The 26,531-nt window shown below is 37.6% G+C and overlaps 1 protein-coding gene across 1 annotated transcript; it reads right to left on the reverse strand.

Annotated features, from left to right (window-relative positions):
• Window positions 1-26,531, reverse strand: LOC120532351 (fetuin-B-like). Its single transcript, XM_039758262.1, has 7 exons — window positions 26,224-26,531; window positions 13,701-13,811; window positions 10,690-10,777; window positions 5,423-5,589; window positions 5,221-5,334; window positions 3,972-4,058; window positions 1-1,070 (listed from the first exon to the last, which is right to left on the reverse strand). The coding sequence occupies exons 1-7, from the start codon at window positions 26,431-26,433 to the stop codon at window positions 687-689; spliced, it is 1,161 nt and encodes a 386-aa protein (XP_039614196.1). The 5' UTR covers window positions 26,434-26,531; the 3' UTR covers window positions 1-686.

A 26,531-nucleotide genomic window follows, 5' to 3' on the forward strand; every position in this document is an offset into this window, starting at 1 on the left:
ATATATTTCTTAAATGATTTATTTATTTGAATATAACAGCTTTAGCATTTTAATATTCATTCAACAGCAGCATATTTCTCAACAATATAAGCAGGTGTTTCTACACCCCATTATGCAAATTTGCCCATGGGTGGATACTAACATTCATTGTTTCAATCCATCCTTCCCTTTCAAACCTCCTAAATTCAGTTTGTTGTTGTCAAAGTCATCAACAGTCAGATGTTTCTTCTGTGAAGTTAATTGGCCCGGGACTACAATAAACCTAAATAAGAAATTGGGACACACACAAATATTCACAGTACATTCTGTGTTGTCATTTTCTGAACCCACTTTTTAATTATAGTATCTCAGCAGGATTTATGCACAATTGAGAAACCAGTCTTTGAGAAGATGACAGTTAATTGTGTGGCATACTCACTTAGTCATTACTTATCCTAATATGCACATTCCCAGGATGTGACAAGAAACGAAAACATGCAAACTCCTCAAGATGGTGAGGTTAAGCCCAGACTACTGGGACTGTACAACAGTATAACTAACCTTTATGCCACCCACGTTCTGCATAAGCAAATTCTGAATTATGCAAAAATAACTACTAATTTATTATGTTACTTTGTACATCTAAATTTGAAAGAACTTGTCACAAATTACAAGAAACAAGTTTAATATATTTAGTGATACATTTTCTACAAAGTTACATGTCTGAAGACTCCTGGGCAGGTGTGGATGGTGGACGGAGCCTCAGGGAAATTTGTCAAAAACACAGGTCCTGTTTTAGGTAAGCTGGCTGCACTTTCAGGACTTGACTGTTGTTTGAGTCGTTTTGAAGTGACAGGCAATGGTGTTGAAGCTGAGGCCTCAATAGGCAGTACACCTTCTTGCTCCTCGGACTCGGACTTGGACTCAGATGACTCTGGCTGCAGGTCTGGAACTGATGTGGGGGTTGCTTTGAGGTGAGTGAATTTAGGTGATTGTACTTTGTGTTTTTTGTCTCTTCGTTTTCCTCTTTGAGTATCAGCCTCTTGCCCATCATTAGTGACATTTCCTTTGTTTTCAGTATTCCCAATTCCCTAAAATGTATAAATAAACAATTTGCTCTATCATTTTATACATCAAAGTTTTTATGAGGATACCAGCTATGGGATGTAGCAGCACTGAATGAAAAGAACACAAAATAAAGCACAGTAACACCATATAATACCTACATAGAAAATGTTTCCCTGTCTTACCTTCTGATTTATTATTGCATACATTTTATGTTGGGGTCCCATACTCCAACTATACTGGAGGTGTTCACATGGGTTTTCCAAAATATTTTGGATCTGGATGTGTCACAATTTTGCTGTAGTCTGTAAGCATTAATCATACTACTATTAACTATAATTCCTACCGCTAGTGATACTACTAACTAAATGTGGATTCAGAAAGGTTTCTGTACACTTTATTGTGTTGTGGATATAATTTTAAATGGGTAAATTTGCCATTTGTGCCCATCAATGTACATTCTATAACCGATAATGACAAAGTGAAAACATGAAAGGTTTGCAGATGTATTAAAAATCAAAAACTGAAATATTCATATGAGTCTCATCAGAGCAGAGAATCTTTTTCCTCATTCTCTATGAGTCCTTTAAACTGTCACATGCCTTTTATTCAAAAGTAGCTTCTTTCTAACCATTCTGCTATAAAGGACGGCCTGTTGGAGTACTACTGAAATATCAATCTGACAGGTTCTCCCATTTCAGCCGAGCTCCGCTTGCCTGATTACTCTGTTTCACCAGATGACCAAATCTAGGAAGCTTCCTGGTGGTTCCAAACCTCTTCCTTTTCACGTTTATTGAGTTCATTATGCTCCTCTTAACATTCAATGTTTTAGAAATGGTTTTATACAGTTGCGATGACCTACTGTATGCCTCAACCCAATTGGATCAAGGAGGTCTGCAGAGAGTTCTTTGGTCTCCTTGGCTTGGCTTTTGTCCTGACGTGCAGTGTGAATTGTGGGAGCTTATATTCACAGGTGTGTGACTTTATAAACAATGTCCATTCAATTCACTTTAACTCTAATTAAGCTCTAGACACATTTCAAGGATATCTAAAGAAAGCAGGATGCACTTGACCACAATTTGGAGTGCCAGGGTAAAGGGTCTGAATAGTTATTTAAATGAGAGATTTCAATTTTTGATTTTTAATTAATTTGCAAATATTTATGATGACATGTTTTCACTTTGTCATTAGGGGTTATTGAATGTAGATTGATGGGCAAATATGGCAAACCTAACAATTTAAAATTAAATGTACAACACAATAAAGTGTGCAAAGTGAAGAGATCTGAATACTTTCTGAATCCACTATATATATATATATATATATATATATATATATATATATATATATATATATATATATATATATAAAAGTTATACTACACTGGTAACACTGAGAATTCTATTTATCCGTTTACACAACCCACTTTTTGAAATATATAATATATTTATAATAATATAATATATTGTCTGGTATGTAAAGCCACACTGTTGATCTCATCTCTGTCAATTTTTGACTCCTGTTTGTAGGGGAGAAGACTATAGGGTATGTTTTATTCCAAAAATTAGTTGCTGCCCCAATCCCACACAGTGCTGGTTGTTGTCCCCAATTTGGGCAGTGCTGGTTAATCCTGCTGAACTATAAAGTTGTGGGGAACAGGAACTAGAATCTTTTACTGAAGCATCAAGATAGGCAGGACCGACCATAGACACTATGGCCACACACTAACAAACACCGCCACACTCAAACATACTGTACAGCCCAAATCTCCATTCCATTCATTCATCCATTCATTTACTGCAATGGTTAGTCCAATTCATTGCTGCAGAGAGCCAAAATCCTTCAGTTGAGATCGGAGCACAAGGCAGAAATAGGCTTGAAAAGTTGCTAGCCCATTATAAAGAACCCCCAAAGCACACAGCTGCACTCATAATAGGCCATCTTAGACCCTCCAATTTCCTGATCCTTAGAATGCCGGAAGACAATCATTGTGTCCGGGGAAAAATGCACACAGAGAGTTGGAGAGCATGAAAATTCTGCAGAGACAGTGACCACGCTGGCATCCAAACCCAAATGCGTGGAGCTGTGAGACAGAAGCAGTAACCACTTCATGACAGTGCCAATCATAACAAAAAATATTTACTGTAAGTAAACTGATCAGCATCTCTTATCAAAATCTTATCATAGTGAATAAGCTGCATGATTATAAAAAAAACATTGCTGCCAATGTAGTCCACACCACTGACCCAGAACAATACGTTAAACCTACTAGTCCACCAATTGTGGAAATATAGAATTGTTTGCTTTACATTGTACTAGTAGAAAACATTGGGATGGTGATATGTAATGTTTGCTTACAGATAATACCTACTAATGTACTGTGGTGGCTAATAAATTGAACTGTAAACCACAATGCCACTGGTGTAATCCCTACCTCTTCCTCACACTTCATTGAGTTACTTAACCTAACTAGACATTGCTGTATAAAATAATATTTAGCTGCTGTATTTCTCTTGAGATTTATGTAAACCTCCACCAGCAGCTGATGCACATTTGCCCTATATGACTTGAGGCCCAGAGACATTGTAAAGAGAAGAAGTTGGTGAAAATAGTTATTAAATACAAATCTCATACTCTCTAGATAGTGCATAGGCAGCTAGGATTCTGCCAGGGTTAATCCAGGTACAAGTTGGTTTCATTTTTTTCTTTACTCAGTAAATTAACACTGTAATTATAGAAAGGTATACTTTAGTTGTGTATCCACATTTAGAAGAAAATACCAGTCTGAATCACAGTGGCTACTACATTCCTCACTCAGCTCCCGATTCAAGTGAATTTGCCTATTTGGAGAGATAAGTGGTCAACTATAATAAGTCACACTTCCTCTGTGGTATAAGAAGTGATGCTATTTAGAAAAATATGTTTACCTCTGATGTATACAGCTCACAGAATATTTCTGGTACAGCTTGGTTGTCTCCATTCTTATGCAGAGCAGCAACACAAAAGCCAGATTGCTGTGAAGTAAAACATTTTACTTTATATTATGTAATATATGTTGTGACAGGTAATTTTATGTTATGCAGTATCAATGGAAGAACAAAAAACAAACCCTGGGGACCACTGGAATTTGTGTTTGCAGTTATTTGCTCCTTTTGTCTGGGGGATTGCTTCCCCACTTTCCCATTCCCACCTTCCAATAGAACATGAAATAGTTAGCCATTCAACTCCCATATCTCTGTCTCCTCTGGCCTCTTCTTTGTCCATTACCATTAAGCCTTCACCAATACTAAATGATATTCTGACTGGAAGTGGACTTTAGAAATTAAAGAGAGGTTAATTTTGGGCAAATCAATTTAGGGGTCATTGGCGTATTATAAAAGTCATGGAACTACTGACTTACAGTTGACTCTGGGGGCCCTTGTGAAACTACACCTGTACCTCCATTCTTAAGGTAACAGATATGGGCTACTGAATCTCAATATAGGGTAATATGTACCTTATTTGCATGAAAACTGCTACCACTTGCTTGCCTGGGTAATTTTGTGTGGCCTCCTACCAGCTGACCATGGTCTATCACTCACTTTCTCTGAGGTATCTTCAGAGTATTTACTTCCTTGACAAACCTATACTCAACTGGTCACATTGCCCCAGCAGCCCCCTGCCTATGTACATTTGCTTGAAAAGGTGCTTAGTGATTTCCAATAAGGCTTTCTGTCTCCTTTTTCCTTTTCGCAGCGGTCAGGCTCTATTTCAGCATTGTTTTATGCTGACAATCAGTTACTACCCAGGAAGAGTATCTTACTTAATAAAATAAAGCACATGTTTAAGAATATTTAAAATATAAACATGCATAGTAAGCAGAAAACAGGAGGGTCATAAGGTGAACTGCATAACCTGGTGAATCTTCTGCTGCTCAACAGGCTGTGCTGATGTTGTGGAGGAGATAGAAGCAACAATGGAGACTTATGTTGCAAATCAGCCTGACGTCTCAAATCTATTCCCCCATACTAGTTTACTGAACTTAACTTCCCAGGAGCCATATGTAAAGGGAAGTAAGTTATATTTGCAAAAATATTTAGACACTACCTCATGTTTTCTCTTTTGATCCCTACTGTCTATGATTAGGATGCTGTTACAAACAATGGAAATGTTGTTTCCCTAAGAGTGCCTACTCACCCCAGAGTCAGAAGAGGTCTTTCTGCACTTCAGGTCATCCACCGACTCATCTTGCTTTAGGCATTCTGTGTCTCGAATGGTAAATTCTACAAAATAAGCCTCTTTTGGTTTATTCTGGAATGAAAGACGAGAGCTTAATGAGTGCCAAAGGCTTTCAGGTAAACTTAACTGAAACAGTTTGATTAGACTGGATAGGCAATACCTGGGTTGATGCTCTAGTAATTTGATCAATGGAGAAGTAATTCCGTAAGTGGCTTTCTTCATTGTATTTCTTAAGCAAGATTCCAGCCGCCTGTATTGCCGCAGGGCTTTTGACATCAATCAGCAGAGGGCACTTGGGGCAAACACGATGAACAGCATCTGGCTGATCTACAGAAAAGGGTGGATGAGGAATCTTTACTTGGATAACACAGCCATCAAAGGGTGTTCCAGAAAAAAAAACTCAATTTGCTGAAACTATTAACACTTCACATCATGGCCCAATCACAAGACCTTTCTTGCCTGAAAGCCCCACCCCTTTTCCCTTAGCAGTTTGGTTGGTTCCAATAACCTCATACTCAACTGTCTTTTTTCACTGCAACTCCTGATGCTGAGTCTGTTGTGATGTTTATTAATTAACAATTAATTGATGGATAATTTTTATTTCATGCTTTTTTCCTGTTCCCTTCCAAGACTTTCTACCTGATTCTGACTGTGTCCTTCCTTATTTGTTTACTGTTTTCACCTTATCAGTATATTGATCTTGGCTTGCCTGGCCATTTCTCCATGTCCTTATGCTACCTGGATCACATTTATACATTTATTTTGGAAAAGGGCCATTATTGAGTCTTGTCTACCCAATTTGGCACAAAAACATGGATTTTATAATGAAGGAAATTAGTTATTATTGACTTGTCATCAAAGGCAAAAGCTTTCTACGTCCCTGAGAGCCAGTGGGGGGCTGCTGGGGTACATATTTACCTGAGACCATGTAGTATCAAATTGGAAGATCCTCTCCCCTGTAGTTAATGTCTTCATCTGTGATTATCAACAACCTTCTGTCTCTTAGTAATGAAATGTCCTGGCACCTCCTTTCTTTTATTTACTTGTTGGGGGGGGGGGCATGAGTTGAAAAATTCTCTTTGATTTAGATTGTATTTCATATCTTCTGTAATATGTATTGCCATCTTCTATTGCTTTATAGTTTTATATGGTTCATTTGAATTTTATTAAATGAGTGTGTCTTTTTCTTTATATAAAATTTGAAAAAAAATATCGTTTTTTATGTAAAAGTCCGAAGCTGTCCCAATTCAGCCTGGGCTTGACACATGGCTGCATTTTTTTTTTTACTGTTTCCCTTTCTGTTTTTAAGGCTGCTGCGGTTATTTTAACCAAAGTCAAAAGAGAGGTGTAGCCTTCCTATTACTGTATTTTACCCTTGTACTGGCATTAACTACAGCTCATTTACTTAGTACAGTTTTGAGTAGAAGCAGGAACACTGCTACAGTGCATCACTTCCACATTGTCTTTGGACCCTTTCTGAATTATATAAACTTTTTTTTTTGGATATTAAATTTAGTTTAGATTTAGGGCTAATATACATTAATTCAGAACTAGAACTTTGGGATTTAGAATGTTCGTTACGTGCTACACATGCATTATTAATTATCTTTGTAATTTAAAGTTGTGTCTTTATGTGAATTATGTTTTTGAATTCTTATTAATTATTGCTTTCTTTCTCTTCTTACAGTCAAATTTTTGCTAAGTCGAACAAGAAGAGTAAAACTCAGTATCAGTCAAAATTATAATAAAAGTTGATAAGAAAGAGTAAAACACATTGCAAAGAGTTCTGGAAAAACTACTAGATTATAAAATATTTGCCCTGAAGCTAAGGGAGTCAGAGTCAGTGAATCCCCAGGGAGAGACCAGCACTAATTTAGCATCAATTTACTCATAAAAACTAACCTCATCTAAGTAAACATAAAGGAAAGAGCAGAGAGATCATGATAAGAAATAATAAATGAGACAAAAAAATAATAGAAACAATGTAAGTCAGAAACTCGAAGACTGCAGTACAAAAAGCAGACATCAGGACAACATTTGAAGGAAGTGAGGAATATATAAGTAAGTGAGATTGAGGACAGGCCTCTCTGACATCTTTCTGAACCAGAAAGGTTTGTGAGAATTGGTTTGAGTTACCACCACAGGGAAGATGAAGAGTGCCTTTATAATGTTAATATAAACCAGATGACATTGCCTTGTTTTAAGCAGAGGGTGATAATGGCTAAATTGACTAAAACATTCCATTTGGTGATGGAGACAACACAATTCTACCCCATCATAAATGGAGGCACTAACTGCTTCAAAAAACCATAAAGGCAATCTAGAGGCAGGCGATTTTCCCAGAGCTCATAAAATTTGAAATTTTTTAAACTCAAACAATGCAGCTGGGGGGTCCAACACAGTTCCATCTTACACAGAGAACCTGGGGGGGATAGGTTATCTGAACCTAATTAATTTCAGAAAGGGAAGGATTGGGAGTTTTCAGAAAATAATTCAGAAAAATTATTATTAATCTTGAAAGCATTGTCAATTAGGTTGCCTGATTATTTTTAAAGGAGGTAATGGATTAAACAATTTTCCATAATCTTAACACTAGTAATTTACTAGACGTAGTCCGTAATATTTACTCCATGGGTAATACAACTTGAGTTCCTCTTTCTGTAAAGTAAACTTCTGTAAAGTAAAAGTTAATTCAGACTATGTGTATGAAATCAGTAGCTCATGCTCTGAACTTACCTACATGCTCTGAACTTACCTACAAAACGGAAACTCTGGTTGAAGAATTCTATGGAAATGTGCCAGAATAGCATATTGCAAAAATCTTTTTTCTGGAGCAAGTACAAGTCAAATCTCTGACAAGTTGCACTTAAAGAAACAAGCATGCATCTCTGTCAATATGATTGGACAGGAAAAACATTAGCAAGGAGAGAAACAAACAACTTTTGAATCAAATTGTAGTGAGGAGAGGTCTCAAGGGGAAATACTACCAGGTGAAAAGGGCAAAAGGACTTTAACAGAAATATTCTACCACCAAAAATAATCAACCAGGCGTAAGTCAAAAACCAATATAACAGCAGGTGAGTCAAAGGCACTAGCAATTGTTTAACAATAGATTCATTAAGGCATTAGCATTGTTACCCAAACAATATCACGGACGCTCATTTTTTAGATTTGGCTGGTTATAAACAAAAAAAAGAAGACTGATATAGAATTGGTGAATAAATACAACAGAGGTTTTATTTCCTACCACCCTTCAAAAAACTAATGGAGCCTACTGAGTTCATGCCAACTATCTTATTATTGAATTTGTGCCATAGGAGAATAACCACTCCATGTTTTATAGAATTTGCCAATGCAGAGGCTGCCATGAAGCAGCATTTATTACAAAATTTCAGCGAATCTTTGCCATTGTCATACATACTGTATGTGCTTAGAGGCAAATTCTGGGCTCTGTTAAGCTAAGCAAGTTAGCCTCAGGACATTATGGGGGGATGTTGCTAGCTGCCTCTTTTCTTTTTGCCTGCAGTTCTGAAGGAGAAGCACCAGACAACCCTAAACCACACCTGCCTCTTCTGGAAAGATTGCCATATATTAGGTCTGCTGACCAGAAGTGGGAGTTCATTGAATTAGCTTGGAGGGGGATGGAGCTCCTCTACCCAGTGTACTTAGTTTAGCAAGAAAGAAATGGCTGTTGGCCTTATTGTTGTTAATCTAACCATTTTTCATCCAGAATTAAATGCAGATTGCCAGGCTGGTACCCCAACCCTTGAACTTTTTCCTAACACCATAAACCTGGATCCATATAGAATCACAACATCTTTTTTGCAGCACAAGCGATCAATGATACTTACCATCTTTGGTGTTCAGTCTAAGGCCTTGGATGTTACAGAAGACAACTGGTAGATTAACAAAGTTTTAATACTGAAGTGAGAAAATAAAAAGGAAAAAGCACCAGGATAGATATATATTCCAGTCGCTCCTTAACCACAGAAACACAAGCATCCAAAGTGTCATGAGTGTATGGTCTTGTTAGAATTCTGGGGGGTTTAATACATGCAGAGTTCATTTTTGCAAAGAATTGTACTTTAATTTAGATTTTTGAGCTCTTATTGATATTTTATTAACATTTTCACTCCACCATTTTTGTTGTGATTTTCATTTTTAGGTCCTGCTGTTTTGAGAGTTTTAATTCTATCAGTGTTTCCCTGTTGCCATCGAAGAAGCATCTGGAATTCAAAACACGTGAGTTAGAACCTGTCATTGATGTGGACCTCCAAGTACTTATAGTAGCACCATCTCAACATGAATTGCAACCAGGCACTGAGGCTCTTTGGTGCAGCGAAAGTCAATAACCAGTTTTTTGGTTTTGCTGATGTTTAGTTCCTTCTGCACCAAGAAACAAAGTTCTTCATCTGTCTCCTATACCTTGTCTCATCCACCTTATCAATATGCCCCGTAAGTGCAGAGTCATCTGAGAATTTCTGTAAGTGGCATGACCTGGTGTTATATTCATACTCTGAAGTGTACAGAGTAAGGTGAAAAGGAGACAGGGTTGTTCCTTGTAGGGCTCAAGAGATGTTCACATCCATATCAAAAACACAGTCCTTGAATTTCACAAAGTATGGTCTGCCAAATAGATTATCCAGGACACCATAGGCTCATCCACCTGCATAAGAAATTGCTAGATGGTATTGAAGGATTGGATTCAACACCCTCAAATCTATAAGAAGCAACTAAAATCAAATTGGGGGAGTATAGGGCTGCAATTAATCCTTTGAATACTGTGGGTTTGGATGTTAGGATTTTTACTCAATCCCTGTGGGTGGGTTATGGGATAACCCTGACCGTAGGGATCTGTAGAGCTACATCTGTTGGAGTGTTGTGGAAGAGCATGATGTTTGATAGTCGGTTATACATTTTTATGTCGCAGAATAAAAAACAAGTGTCCAACTGCAAAATGACATAATCCTGAAAACTGATAATTTTAGGATTTTAATGGCTACCATGTACTTCAAATGCATTTTTTTGACATTTGTTTGAATATTTTGACAGGAAGAATACATTAGGGAAATGAAAATCTGAAAAAAGCTATGAAAAAATTATGGGTCAGTGCTTTCATTTGTTTTTGACTGTTTTATTAGATTAGATCAAACTTATGACTGCGTAAAAGATAAGCATGTTAATTAAGCATTTTGTTGAATTGATGTAGACATGTTAAAATGAAAGAACATCTCCAATTACAGGCCTGCATACATGAATCAGATTTAATAAAGACAAAATTCATAGGGGCCCCACAGACTCAACATTTACAATTTACATTACAGAAAAGTAAAGAAATTAACATTTAAGGAAAATGAAATGCATGTCTGTCTTATTATAGGCTCAAGAATTGAACTGTTTAAAAGAACAGAAGATAGACAAGAATACCTGGAATTAAATTGCAGTCATAATTGTAAAGAACAGATGAACCATCAGGTTTACTGTAGACAATGGTTTTGCAACGCCCAGACACTTTCTGAAAGCAAGAAAACATATTGACAAATGTTAAGCTCTTTTTCTATGAATACTCAAAAGAGAGAGAATAGTAAAAGACATTACTTTTCTACACATCTAAAATCCCAAGCCAGTTGAATTAGGTGATGATCTTTGCTCTTTACTTGTCAAACCATCTACAGATTTCTGTTAATGTATTAAATGTATTATTTAATTTGACCTTATAAACATGCTCTTTTTTATGTTCTTTTACATTATCATAGTCCATGGACTTTTCTCCTTCCTTTTAGTTTTTTTTTTTTTTGTAATTGTATTATACATAGGAAATGATTTCTGTGAAATCCAAAGTGATACTGATGCAATGTAAGCGCTGGTAAACACTTTAGATTTATTTTGGCGCGTTTGTAAGTATTTACCTCCGGAAAAACTGGCATGATATTTAAATAGGAGGATAAACACAAAATGCTTACACTTTGTGTAACCTAACTACAAAGAAATGGACTGATCAGTACATTTTTTTTATCTCACGAAAGGCAAATGACTTTTCGGTTCATGAGGTGAATAATGCTGCACTTTCTAAAATGAAATAGACAAATGTGAAGGCTAAAACAGAGAGAGAGAGAGAGAAAGATGGTTTGGCTGGAGTTTTATCACATAGACACTAAATTCAGCTCACCATGGCTGGTTTTGTGAATAACTGACGTGAAAATATATATAATAATATATAATGCTGATGTCTCAAAATCGCAAAAGTCTTATCCTTTGAGCAGAGTTTGCACCTAGTCTCCTTTTTTTGGATGTATAGTAGATTGATTTGTTACATTATATTGACCCAGTATGAGCATGTATGTGACTGGAGGAAGCATTTGAGTAAAATGGATGTATGAAGAGAACTATTTGTTTTATATACACTGCATAATTCAATCCTTCTTTGGTGCCTGCAATAAAGGGTGCAACCTGCTAAAACCAAGACAGCAAAACGTCATTTGACACAATTGTCACAGAAGGGACCACAGCTTAATGTGAATCTACATGGTCTCTATCATTTTGCAAGCAGGACAAGATAAAAGTAGTTGACTGGGTATAAGATTCTTACTCTTCAGAATTAATTTAAACATCAAGAATTTGCCCACGACTCAGTAATTAGATGACCTTGTCCCTGTTACCTTTGAACTTTGATCAAATATAAATAATTGTCACCATTGCAAGGGGGTGCTGCACCTTGAAGGAATGGCCCAGCCCCTCTCATCCCAGGAGATTGAATAAAATTTCTTCCTGTTCCTTGACTGTCCTTGAGGATCTTGCATGTTCTCCCTGGGCCTGCATGGGTTTTCCCACCACATCCCAAAGATGGCAGTGTTTGGTTGATCGGTGACTTTGAATTCATCTGGTGTGAGTGACAGTGCCCTGCAATGGACTGACAGCCCATTTGGGATTGTCTCCATACTGATGTTCATGTTGTGAGCTCACAGATGGCAGGATGCTCACATCTTTTGAAATTAAGAGGAGATGGATCACAAAATGAAATACCAGAAGGACTAAATCAAAACTATTTGTCAAAACCAAACAAGCAAAACAAGAGTCAAATCAAAAGAAACATAGCAAAAGGTATTTTACCTTGCTTTCTAGATTTATTTAGGTTTTTTAAATTATCCAGTAGTCGAACACTGCACACTTGTGATGTCTAATCGTGTGTCCCAGGCAACAAATGCCATACTTAGGAACAACATGACTGAGGCTACAACAATGGAAATCACAGTGAAAACTATTTAAAAATGGCATTAGGATGACATCAATGTCAGAACTATCAAAATAATAAATATTATAAAAACACATATAAAGATTTCAGAGATGAGAAAATCCGTCACAGGGTGAAAACAATGAAGGTTTATAACAAATGCTTGGATAGGCAAAAATTGGATTACGCAGGTTGCTTGGATGGGCATTGTGACTGTAGGTGTAAAGTGTATTTGCTGTGAGGAAACAATAAATAAATGGGGTGGGCTTCTTTTTTATTATATAACATTAATAACAAGAAATTCAGGGCAATACAGAAATGGTATTTGGTCCTTATACTGTACATATAAATGTAGGAATAGCAGACTATTAAAGAGCATGCAAGAAGCAATTCATACTGCTCCTGTTGTTTATATAACTTTTTTAATTAATGGTTTTGGTTATCCATTACCAAATCTCAGTGTTCATGGTAGAAGTTGGTACGCCTTAGAGCGAACATGTCATCACGTAGGATGGCTCTGTTTTCAGTCCAAATGAAACTGCATAAAATTGCCATTGTTTGTCCGCCCAATTATGCATTTCGCTTACGTGTCGCTCTCACCGCAGTTGCATCTAGACTTAAATCCATGTTGTGTATGTTCTGTCTGCTATAAGTATACAATGCTAATATTTGTCTAACTGTCACACAAAGACACATAAACCACTAGGCCTTGAATCCTCACTTTGGTTGTAATTGAGAGCTTATGATGTGATATGTGTACCCCAAGAACTGGAAGTGTGGGCTACCTCAGACATAAAATTGGGCTTTGGGTACTTTTCATGGCAAGCAGTGGCATTGTCACACACCCTGCCTGACAGGAAACAATCACAGTGATGTCTGATGGTAGTGAAGCACATTGCACAAGTCAATCGGCCAAAGTGACCAGTGGTGATATGTTTTGTGAAAAGCAACTGAAACGCCTTTCTTCGAGGTCTGAGCGTTTCCTAGTATGTATTCCTGTATTTACAGTGTATAGAAATTTAATGTAAAGAATTAATAGAAATTATGGCAGTGAACATTTTCATTAGATGGAAGTGCTGAAGCACTGTAATCATCAGTCAACACTTGCAAGAATCCCAAAAAGACATACTGTAACAATGACTGGTGCTGCAATACAGAGCACCCATCTATGTCATCACTGTATGTCTGAAAAACAAAGCAAACTCACCGTTTCTATAAATGGTCTGATTTCACAGTCTTCCCATGCAGTTGTGCTTTTTATATAGCATTTGGTTTCTAGTACATCAATGTCCATGTAATGGACTTTTCCAACAGGCCCCTGTCAGAGAAAGAATCAATCAATTAATGAAACAGTAGCAGGGATCAGACTTCATGGATCCAGATGTTCTTTACTTTGCTGCTTCATCAGGTACACATAACCTGCTTTAGCGCCGGAAACAAGCTCCAGCCAAGGCCCAGCCTGGTGTGTGTTATCCTCCTAGGATAAAAGACCAATAATGTAAAGCAGGTGAAGATGTCAGCCTGTCAAATGCAGCTGTCAAGTCAAACTGTCTCAGAGTTGACATGTCTGCTCCATTGTAATTTCATTGACAAAAAATACCAAGGAGCCAGAGTTTTCTTTAACAGACAGCATTCTCTTTGCACAAATTATTTTCCAAGCAGAATTCTTGAAATGCTGTTTCCTATCAGCACCCATGCTATTGCATAACATTTTCAAAGCCCATCATACAAAATCATGTCATAAGAACCTTTGCAACATATTCAAAATATGAAAAATATTCATTAGAACACTCTAGACAAGAACAGGCTATTCAGCCCAACAAAATTCGCGAGTCATATCCACTTATTTCTTCCAAAAAAGCATCAGTTTGAATTTTGAAACTCCCAAAAGTCTTACTGTCTACCAAATTACTTGGTATCTTATTCCAAATGTCTGTCATTCTTTGTGTAAAGAAAAACTTTTTAATGTTTGTGAGAAATTTACCCTTAACAAGTTTCCAACTGCATCCCCATGTTCTTGATGAACTCATTTTAAAAAGGCTCAGCTCTTTTAATGTTTCCTCATAATTCAACCCTGTAGCCCTGGAATCAGCCTAGTCACTCTTCGCTGGACCTTTTCTAGCGCTGCTATGTCCTTTTTGTAGCCTGGAGACCAAAACTGTACACTGTACTCCAGATGAGGCCTCACCAGTGCATTGTAAAGGTTGAGGATAACCTCCTTGGACTTGTACTCCACACATCGTGTTATATAACCTAACATTCTGTTAGCCTTCTTAATGGCTTCTGAACACTGTCGGGAAGTCGATAGCTTAGAGTCCACTATGACTCCTAAATCCTTCTCATAAGGTGTACTCTCAATTTTCCGACCGCCCTTTGTGTATTCAAACCTAATATTTTTACTTCCTATGTGTAATACTTTACATTTACTGACATTAATTCTCGTCTGCCACAAATCTGCCCAAGCCTGTATGCTATTCAAGTCCTTCTGTAATGATATAATGGATTCCAAATTACCTGCTAATGCACCTATCTTGGTATCATCCATTTTGGTTGCTGGGTGCTGATGCTTGTTACCTCAGGTTAATAAATGTACTTCAATAAACAATATACAGCATCATGGACTATAGTATCTCCTAGTTATGGTACATTTGGTGTCCCAAAAGTACTGTAGGCACTAAGATATCCTTTTGACTTCATTATATATAACAGTAAACCTTGTTTTAACTCTTTTTCCATTGAATACTGCAAGAAATTTTTAAAATTGAATACTTGTAGAGAGCCATGACAGGATGGGGGGGGCAGTAACAGACATCAGGATAACAGGGAAGAATTAATAAGAGGGTTGGGGAATGGAGGAGGAGGTTGGGAGTATGCACTGATACTGTGAGTTGCCGCACCCACCTCATGACGAACCATCTCAGGATCCCAAATTAGGACCTGAGCACAGCCGTGCAACGGGTGACTTCTCAGCACCTCATTAGTTTGAATAGAATGGAACAGATTGAGTTTTTTTATAATGGCTGGAGTGCCAATCCTGCCAACAGCTTTTAAAATGTTTAATTGTTAGCATGTTATCATTTCAGAATTATGAGGACATATAGCAGGCATAGTCATTTCTGTCCAAAGATCAGGGGCCTTATGTATAAATGGTGCATACGCACAAAAATGTTGTGTAACAATGTTGTCACGTTCAAATCGTGATGTACAAAACCAAAATTTGGCATTAAGCCTCGCACATTTCCACGGCAGTTCATACCTTGGCATACGCAAGTTCTGCGCTCAGTTTTGCAGACTGGCAGCACCCAGCGTCAAAGTAGTACTACTTTTCCTGTGTGGTTTTCCTTTCTTTTTTTAGATCCACATCCCTGACACAGCTTTATAAATACACTGAAATTAACAGCATATTATTTATTAGTTTAATGCATCTGATTGCAATTAACCTGTAACAATATAATGGTCTACAGAATGGTCAAACTATTCCAAATACCATAACTGCTTTAGCATTGTTACTCTCACTGCACCTTCTTCTTCTTCTTTCATCTGCTCCTGTTAGGGGTTGCCACATTGGATCGTCTTTTTCCATATCACTCTCACTGCACCACTCGGAGTATTTATATCATTGTATCTGAGTGTGAATCACAGCTCAGCAGCAGATCGGAAAGAGTTATCGATATACAGCATCAAGCACATGCTGTCTATTGAACAGCTCTCGTATGGCAAAGGCTTCAGAGCCTTTCCTCGTAGTTCAGAAACACACTGAATGCACTCAATCAATCCATCAAGTGCTCCTTGTAGAACGCTTTGTACTTATTAGTACAATCATCTGACTGTAAACTTCCACTACAGTTATAATATTGCACAACCTGCGCTACTTTATAAAGTGCGTATTTACATAGGATGACGATATCATTTTTAAGATGAAATGCAACAAAATATGTTTATTATATTATACAGATAAAACTAACTTCATTTAAATAATCTATATTGTTAATAATTAAACATGTGAGGACATGGTGTCGTTGCGCTAGCAAGGATCTGGCGCTCCGTTCATGGATTGTTCCTGCCTCACGCTGTATTCTTGCTGGTGCTGACACGACACTGGAAGGATAGATGGATAGAATAATTAAACATGTACTACAAAGATATTTCAATGTTCCTTAAAAGTTTTGAAGAATCGGCATTCTAAGCTTACAGATGGCTTAACGTCTATTACAGAGCTGATTGTATAACGATTGGGTATTTGGAGAAAGAAAAGTTAGGACAGGAATTGGAGGTTAGCACGTTTGAAAGAAACAGTACTGCTACAATAAAGTATTTCATCGAAGGTCGCGCACGGCGCAGCAAGCATCTTGCGTGAGACATTAAAAGTCACTGTAACACCGTGTTCCCAAGTTTAATAACATGCTTTAACTCCTATCATCATGAAAATGATATAACATATACATCTCAGTATTTTAATTATTCAGAGAGCTGTAATATCACGAATGTAATGGATTCTGTGTCCTGTTGGAGGAAGAGAGCCAGTTTAAGAAGCAAGTAGTGATTCACACACATAGAGCACATAGAAGATCAAATACAAAACAAAGCATTTAATGTGCTACTTTAGTTACGATGGGATTTGAGAAACTAATAAACAATTTTAAGATGAAGTTTATGATGTTCTACTTTAATGACAAAATAAACTGTGTGCCTTTTTTTTCTCTGTACCCTAATAAGCTTTCATATGACACTCAGATGGTGGGCTACGACTCGCCGTTTCACTGTGACTTTGATATCTGACAACTTCTTTTTAATTTTGGGCACTGTGCGACTTTATGTGCTTGAGCTTTCAAGTTTCTCCGACACGCTATGTCACTCAATCAACTTCCTTTTGTTGTTTATACCACTGTTTAAACCAACAAATAGTACGCTTTTCCTTACCTCCACTTGGTATTCGCTGAAATTCTATTTTCCCTCGTGCTTTTGATATTGCCTTTTCACAGAACACTGAGCTTAAGGGCTATTTATATTGATTTGCATATTCAAAGACATGTAGTTCTGGGAAGAGACAGGGCAGGACAGCGTGCACGTGCGTTAATTTTCATGCTGACTGGGATTTGTGTAGCGGAAGAACGTGGAAGCTGGTGTTCACACAGATTTATGCATCTGGAATTTTTTTGTGCGTAAGCACATTTCCGCTTTTGTGCTTACGTCATGTTATAGTGTGAATTCTACGCACGGCGTTATGCATGAGGCCCCAGGTGTTCATAGTCACTTCTCCTAATCACAGAGCGATTGTTTGTAAGACTGTAGACCACTTTGTTATTATGTCTTCTTGTTTTTCTGTTTCTGTGAAGTTAGAATTAACTAGGTGTATTGAACCTATTTTAACTACTGTTGGTTTGTTAATGGATGTATTTGTTGTCAAGTGAGCTCTTCACTATTGCTTTGCGTCCTCCCCCACCAGATTTGTCAAAAATTTTGATCTCCAGTTTTAGATGAATCTCAGTGTTTTATGGTCCCCTGATATCGAAAACATCGATATCTTGATGACCTGTGTGTCTGTCTGTGTCTCACAGTTTTTTGAGGACAGTGTAGAGTTAAAACGGCTGGACGGAAAAATACCAAACTCAAAACATAAGCCTGTTTTGAGATGATGATGTGCTGATTAGTTTTTGAGCCAAATCATGCAAGATAATACCTTGAGAATTATGTCAAATACCGTTGTTGTCAATTGCTATCATAATGAGCTATTTTATGATCAGAAAGATCAGCATCAGAGCAGTAAATAATTACTGAAATGTTATGGAATAGTTCTGGTAGCTTGGTTCCTAGGGCGCAAAGTCTACTGACACTCAAGTGCAAATTTTATGTTATTACTCCTCTTCTTGACTATAGGCAAGTGAGGAACTATCACTTTTCATTATGCAATTGGCCTTAAGTAAATGGGCTATTGCAGCAATTTTGGAGTACTTTGTAGAAAGAAAGCATAAAGAGGCAGCCTACCAATCTTTGAACCTAAATCCCTTAAAAGATACTTCATCAAAAAATATTTTTTTACTTATCCTGTGTTTGTATAGGACAGATTTAAATTGCCTGAGGATTACTGAGAACAAAGAAGGATCAAGACATGTAAAAGGAAGCTGAAAGACATGGTCAAAAGGGTAGAAACCAGAAGGGCAAAACAAACTGAGTGACCAAAGCTAAAGGACAAGGCAAAAGCCAAGGTCAGAACCAGAAACTAAGTCAAAATCAAGAACAATTCTACCACTAGGACCTACTTCAGAAATAAGCTTACTACTGATAAAGATCAAAAGAGATGTTGAGAAGAATGGCCAAACTTGTTTAAGCTAACAGAAAGGCCAGAAATACTTGGATAACAGATTTTTACAACAGAAGTGTTGCAGATGGGCATTTCTGAATGTAGAGCATGTCAGGCCTTGGAGCAGAGGAGCTATATCAATAGAGATGAACCCCTGTCAGGTAAGAACAGGAAGATGAGGCTACCATTGTAGGATATATTTCTACCTTTTCCTCTATCTCTCTAATCACTCCTATCACTTTCCTTTATGTGGATTTGTTTCCTGGAATTAATATTATTTTTATCAGTATGCTGCTGCTGGAGTATGTGAATTTCCCCTTGGGGATTAATAAAGTATCTATCTATCTATCTATCTATCTATCTATCTATCTATCTATCTATCTATCTATCTATCTATCTATCTATCTATCTATCTATCTATCTATCTATCTATCTATCTATCTATCTATCTAATCACCAAAAACTGGATGATGAAGACTGGAAAACTGTTGCCTGGTCTGATGACTTTTTTGTTTTTGTTGTGAGATACTCATGGTATGGTCAGAGTTTGAATTAAATAGCTTGGCTCCAAGGTGCAGATAGGTAGAGTGGGAGAGAGGGGTCTCTTCATCGGATTGGCTGGCCCAGCGCTGTTTCAGCCGTGGATTGGCCAAATGGGGGAGGCAGCTTGATGGATGAGGTCTCCAGGGCTCTAAATATATCCAAATCATATAATGTGATATCATCTATTGTTAAATTCTGCTACGTACTTCTAAAATTTTTTTTTTTATACTGTATTGAGGATTTGTTCTGTTCTGTGTATTGTATTTTATTGACCCCCTTCATTTTGACACCCACTGCACACCTAACCTAACCGGAAAGGGGTCTCTCTTTGAACTGCCTTTCCCAAGGTTTCTTCCATTTATTCCCTACAAGGTTTTTTTTTGAAAGTTTTTCCTTGTCTTCTTAGAGTCAAGGCTGGGGGGCTGTCAAGAGGCAGGGCCTGTTAAAGCCTATTGCAGCACTTCTTGTGTGATTTTGGGCTATACAAAAATAAATTGTATTGTATTGAATTGTATAGAGTACTGTAATGGTGTGAGCATCTTTGAATGCCATATTCTACCCAAGCATTGCTTGTAGCCATGTGCCCCTTGCGACTAAATTCTTTCTTTTTTACTTTCTCATATACAAAGTATAGGGAAAGTATTGTAGTCATCCAAAAATTCGATGTTGACATTTTGATGAATCTCGATGTTTTAGATCTCCGTGACTTTCTCGTATACAAAGTAGAGGGAAAATATTGGAATCCTCCAAAAATTCCATTTCGAGATTTTGATGAATCTCGACATTATAGACCTCACTGAATCTGAAAATACCCTTTCTGTAATTACCTGTATGTCTGTGTGTGTATGTGTGTATAAACATGATCATTTGATTACGCTTTCACTTAGGGCAACCAAATGTGGCATACAAGTATTAGGTACAAAACTTAGATTTCTATCAACTTTTGTGCTATTCCTTCTAACCGGAAGTGGTACTTTACCTTTTATTCATGCAGCTGCACAGTCCGATTTATTCAACTTTACTTTTATAATAATTGTTCAATATATTATTAATTTGATTGATTTGTTGTTGATGGTTCTTTAATGTATATAATATAAAAAATATTATCATTGTCTTGCAGTTTACTCCTCAAATATCCATCCCCTTATCTGAGTATAAGAGAAAGTCACTCCCGATTTTTTATGTACTGTATATACTCGCGGATAAGTTTTCCCATGGATAAGTCAGGACTTGACTTTACAGTATAATTTCTGGTATTTTATAATGTCAGTCAAATGAGGAAAACTCATGCTATTGGTACATGGGATTATGACATGCTAACACCCAGCTGAGAGAGTAACCACGGAGCACACTGCCTTTTTTTTTCCATGTGGGTGTCGCAATGCCCTGTATCAGCATGTGCTCCTAACCTCTTTCTGTCTCTCTCTCGTGCCTATGTGACCACACGGTAATACCCGAACTATTCTGAAGTGATGTTTGCACTGTTTTGTGTATCTCACACCCTCATACATCTTTATCGTAAGAGCATCCCTTATCTACGATGGAGCGTTCAATCAGAAGAAAATATGCAGCTGCTTTTAAATTAAACATAGCGAAATTAAAGTAGCGAAATAAATTGTTGACTGCGCTGCTGCAATAAAATTTGATGCACCTGAGAAACTGGTGCGAGATTGGAGGAGGCAAGAACATAGTAAAAAAAAATAAAATTAAGCGTCACATTTTTGAACTGGCATATAAGTCGGGGTCTGATTTTACAATTGATTTTTTGGGTTTCAAGACCCAACTTATACTTGAGTGTATACGGTAGATATCTCTAGCAGGATAACACACATCTTCTTGAGCAGGTTCACCAAATATGGCAGTGCCTTCAGTTTACTCCAACAGTCATCAGAGTCACCAGACCTCAATCTAGGAGTGTACCTTTGAGATGCGGTGAAAGGAGACAGTCACAGTATTATGTGGCCAAACAATCTATAGATTGTTTGCTCTCGAATCAGCACAGACCAAAACACCTAAGGAATGTTTCTAGCACCTTAATCCATGCCTTGAAGAATTCTGGTTGTTCTGTAGGCAAAAAAAGTTAATAAGAAAACCATTCAGAGTGCAGTAAATAAAGCAAATTGCAATAATGTGTTAACACCTCCTGTGGCATGTGTTTCTCTAAGTGACACCATAAAAAGCAAAGCTTTTATACAGCAACTGGGATTTTAGGAAAGGACATCAATGTGTCACACTCTGGAGCTAAAATTATATTTCAGCATAAGAGATTTTAGAAGGTAAACCACCCACAGATACCTGTCTGGAATACACAATATGTAGAGCAAACCTCAAGATGTAAATGGAAAATTAACTTACTGGACAGTATTACTGTTTACATAAGTCAAACCTCTGCACCTAAACATGTGCATTTGTTTGTTTTCTTAATAGGAAGAAAATGTATGAAAAAATAATGTTGTTAATAAAACCCATTCATTAAAATTAAACCATATCCTTAATAACACAACTGCCTTTAAACTGCTGTATGGGCTGATACAAATTCTCATTTTTTATCACCTCATTCCAGTTCAAAGCTACTTTGGCAGCAGTGGTTGGCATGAGCCCTGTGCCAGACCCCAGTTCAAGAGAGAGTACACACAAAGCAGTCACACATTCACCCTCAAGGCAGGTCAGATTTGTAGCATGGCATGACAGTGTGCCTTTATATGATGCCAGGAAAGACAGAGGTAGCATGCAAACCAACTGGAATCCAAATCTGAGTGTAACTAATGATATTAATGCTCAATAGAACACTCTTCTAAAACTTAGATAAACCAGTGCTTCCACTTTTGTCAATATTTTTACATTATTACTGTATTTGTATTACATATTTCTTCAAATATAAATTATATAAAAGGTATGTAACTGCTTTTATTGTTATATTATTTTTAAAAGTATCCATAAAAATACATTTTAAGAAATTATGTCTCTTCAACATTTCTACCACTTTTCTATGTTTTACTATTCTGGGACAATAATGCGCAATTTTTTTAAATAATCTGAATGTGTATCAGATTGTTTATTGTGGTTTACCCTGTATTTTATAGCTCATGTAAAAAGGCAGGGACTTCTTGTGCTTATTCGTGTAGTTTTACTTGAGATTTTTGCTTAACAGATGTTTTACTTTTAACAGCCTAAGTAATAAAGCTGATTTTTCTTACTTACATTAGTGTTTATACACCTGCTAAATGAAGTTCGATGACAAGGCCCACTTATGTTAGTGAAACAAGGCATCAATGGCCAAAACAGGCTGGGATTATTAGAGCATCATCTGTCCACTACACAGTCCACCACACAGCCGAACAGGTAGTGGTCCATACTGTCAGTGTGCCCCCAAGAAACTTGGTGTAAAGGGCAATATATCAACAGGCATTGTGAAGTCAGGTTTTACAAAATGTCTGGCAGACTTGACCAATTGAGTGGCATCACAGAAAGTCAGAAATATCTCCCAATATTGTCACCTCAAAGCCTAGAAAGGCACTGGACAAGTGCTCGGTTACCTTCAATTAAATCTGTGAGATTCTCACATGTCATTTGCATGTTGCAAAAATTAAATGCCCTTCACAATTGGCTCCCTGTTGGGGAATCATCTAATACTCGCAGAATGTGTATTAGTGATTTGGAGTATTTATTTTCAATGTGAGGATAAACAAATGGCCTTTGGTTTTTGAAATGTCGTGGCATCCTGACATTAGGAAATGAACACTGAATGGAGATGTTGGCTTCTCAGTTTCACAGACATACACTGAGTGTGTACTTGTTATGTAAATAGTCATTTATAGTTTATATTTTCACTTCCCTGTGAACTTGTCACCACAGTCTGCACACCCTCTCAGTGAAGAGCTCCACATAAAAATAAACTGAATTGAATTACAGTTATAGATACTCATTTGTTTCTGGTAATACACCTTATTAAACACCTGAAGAAATCTATACTAATAAAAGGCAAAGCCCTCACTGACTCACTGACTGACTTACTTACTCACTCACTGACTCACTTATCACTAATTCTCCAAGTTCCCCTGTAGGTAGAAGGCTGAAATTTGGCAGGCTCATTCCTTACAGCTTACTTACAAAAGTTAAGCAGGTTTCATTTCGAAATTCTGCACGTAACGGTCATAACGGTTGACAACGTCCGCCATGTTGAACTTTCTTATTTATGGCCCCATCTTCACGAAATTTGGTAGGCGGCTTCCCTGCGCTAACCAAAACTGATTTACGTACTTATTTCGTTGGTATGACGCCATTGTCGGCCGCCATATTGAATTTTCCAACGTCACCAATTTTCAAACTTCCCGTGTAGGTAGAAGGCTGACCCCATCTTCACGAAATTTGGTAGGTGGCTTCCCGGCGCTAGCCAAAACCGATGTACGTACTTATTTCTGTGGAATGATGCCATTATCGGCCGCCATATTGAATTTTCCACACGTCACTAATTCTCCAACTTCCCGTGTAGGTAGAAGGCTGAAATTTGGCAGGCCCATTCCTTACAGCTTACTTACAAAAGTTAAGCAGGTTTCATTTCGAAATTCTACGCGTAATGGTCATAACGGTCAACAACGTCCGCCATATTGAACTTTCTTATTCATGGCCCCATCTTCACGAAATTTGGTAGGCGGCTTCCCTGTGCTAACCAAAACCGATGTTCGTACTTATTTCGGTGGTATGACGCCATTGTCAGCCGCCATATTGAATTTTCCAAACGTCACTAATTCTCCAACTGCCCGTGTAGGTAGAAGGCTGAAATTTGGCAGGCTCATTCCTTACAGCTTACTTACAAAAGTTAAGGAGGTTTCATTTCGAAATTCTACGCGTAATGGTCATAACGGTCAACAACGTCCGCCATGTTGAACTTTCTTATTTATGGCTCCATCTTCTCGAAATTTGGTAGGCGGCTTCCCTCCACTAACTGAAACCAATGTACGTACTTATTTCGGTAGTATGATGCCACTGTTGGCCACCATATTGAACTTTTCAACAGTCTTTGTTACTTATGGGCCCATCTTCAAGAAATTCTATTGATCAAAGAACTGTCACTTACCGAGTGGTTTCCATGCCCGGAGATACCACCTACCTTTTCCATTCTCTTTGTTACATATTGCACGGCCATATCAGGCTCACTCTTGATATCCGGAGGAACATTCTGTCTTATGTATTGAATTACTGGGACAGGTTCAAGGTGTGGACTGATGACGGTACAGGAGATAATTATACTACACAGGAGCACTAGAAGAGTGAAATGCTTAAGCCCTTCACCTATGGTTCTGCATGTGAGTTGATGGCTGCCGCTGAATTGTTCGGTTGTCGCTTTCAAGTGTACCGAAATGGCCAAATATTTTACACCTTTGGACAACCGCCAATGCCTCTTAAACATCTTAGATTCACAGGTGACGATTTCAGTAGTGGACACTTTGATGTTTATGAATGTTTAAACTCTCAAAAGCTGGATGTGATTTTATCGATGAAACCGGTTGTGTGCTTACAACGCTTGACAGATGCTGAATGTCACTTCAACACAACAAGTCCTGCAAATACTGTCGTAATTGAAACAAACCATGAAACTCAAACCGATTATGACAGCAGCAATCCAAGCTGTGAGATTTGAGACAAGATTACTGTTCACATGGCCAACTGTAAGTTACATGCTCAAGAGTAAGCTCAGCGCACAGGTTGGTCATGTTACAACCGGAGGGCCGAACTGACAACATGGTATACAAAGAGATCCTTAACAAATAATTATTGGCACATTGTCCCACAGTTTAAAAAGGTTTAATTTTAAATTTGAATGCAGTACTTCACCGCTGCGAAGCGCGGGTATTTTGCTAGTATAAATATATATATATATATATATAAAATATAATATAAATATATAATATATATTATATATATAATATATTATATATATATATATATATATATATATATATATATATCTCCTCCCTGCGTGGAGTTTGCATGTTCTCCATGTGTCTGCGTGGGTTTCCTCCCACAGTCCAAAGACATGCAGGTTAGGTGGATTGGTGAATCTAAATTGGCCCTAGCGTGTGCTTGGTGTGTGGGTGTGTTTGTGTGTGTCCTGTGGTGGGTTGGCACCCTGCCCAGGAATGGTTCCTGCCTTGTGCCCTGTGTTCGGATTCAGCGGGTTAGAAAATGGATGGATGGATGGATGTTTATATATATTTCCTTTTCTTTTTCATTACTTCTTTAACACACTACTTCTCCACTGCGAAGCGCGGGTATTTTGCTAGTCATTAATAAAACGTTTCGCTGTTCATAGTAAAAATAGTTAATAACCACTCCATAAGTTTACTGCCTACAATCTATATGTTAAAGAATAATATTTCTAAAGCACGAGCAAATCTTTTTTTATTGGAATTATTATTTGCAGCTGGCAGAGAGGTTATCTGAGCTATCTCATGGCTGCAGAGGCCTGGTTTTAGTTCAGGCCTGGACAGTCTTCCTATGGATTTGGCATATTTTTCCATCTCAGTGTAGTTTTCTTTGGTCACTCCAGTAAAGGCATGCACGTTAGGTTGACTAATGACAGTTAATTTGTCTTGTGAGTGTGCGTATATACAATAAGTGTATCCAGTAACACATTGGTTCCCTGCATTGTATTTTATACTTGTGTGTATCTTTAAATATATGCTCTGTTTCAGTCAATCATCATTATTGTTTAAATGAACAATGAAATTAATTAACTCCATATGGACCTACAGTAATGTAGCTGACTTGATGTAAGGTGCTAAAAACGGGCTAACTTTTAATAAGCAGGTTTACCCAGAGATGGACACAGATGTCCAGTTTGGAGTTTCGCTCGCCCTTCGTTAAGCGAATAAGCGCTACTGACCTGCTCGTGCACATAGACATTGTTGATTCTGTTCAGGCTGAACTTGTATCCCTCTTTCCTGTCCTCATTAATGTAGGTGACAGCCAAGCGAGCTGCCCTCTCCACACTTCTGGAATTACAAGGTGCAGGGACGACACCAGTACCGTGGGTCCAACAAATTACAAAGTGCGTACACAGAAAAAGAAACAAAACAGCGGTGGTGGAAGCCATTGCAGGTGGCTCTTCACTGAAAACTTCTGAAATTGTACCAATTAAAGATATTTTTTCCTTAGTTTGTCTTAGTTCATGTGAGGCTGAGCAAATACATT

The sequence above is a fragment of the Polypterus senegalus genome, chromosome 1 (assembly GCF_016835505.1).
Source record: "Polypterus senegalus isolate Bchr_013 chromosome 1, ASM1683550v1, whole genome shotgun sequence".
Taxonomy (NCBI): Eukaryota; Metazoa; Chordata; class Cladistia; order Polypteriformes; family Polypteridae; genus Polypterus; species Polypterus senegalus.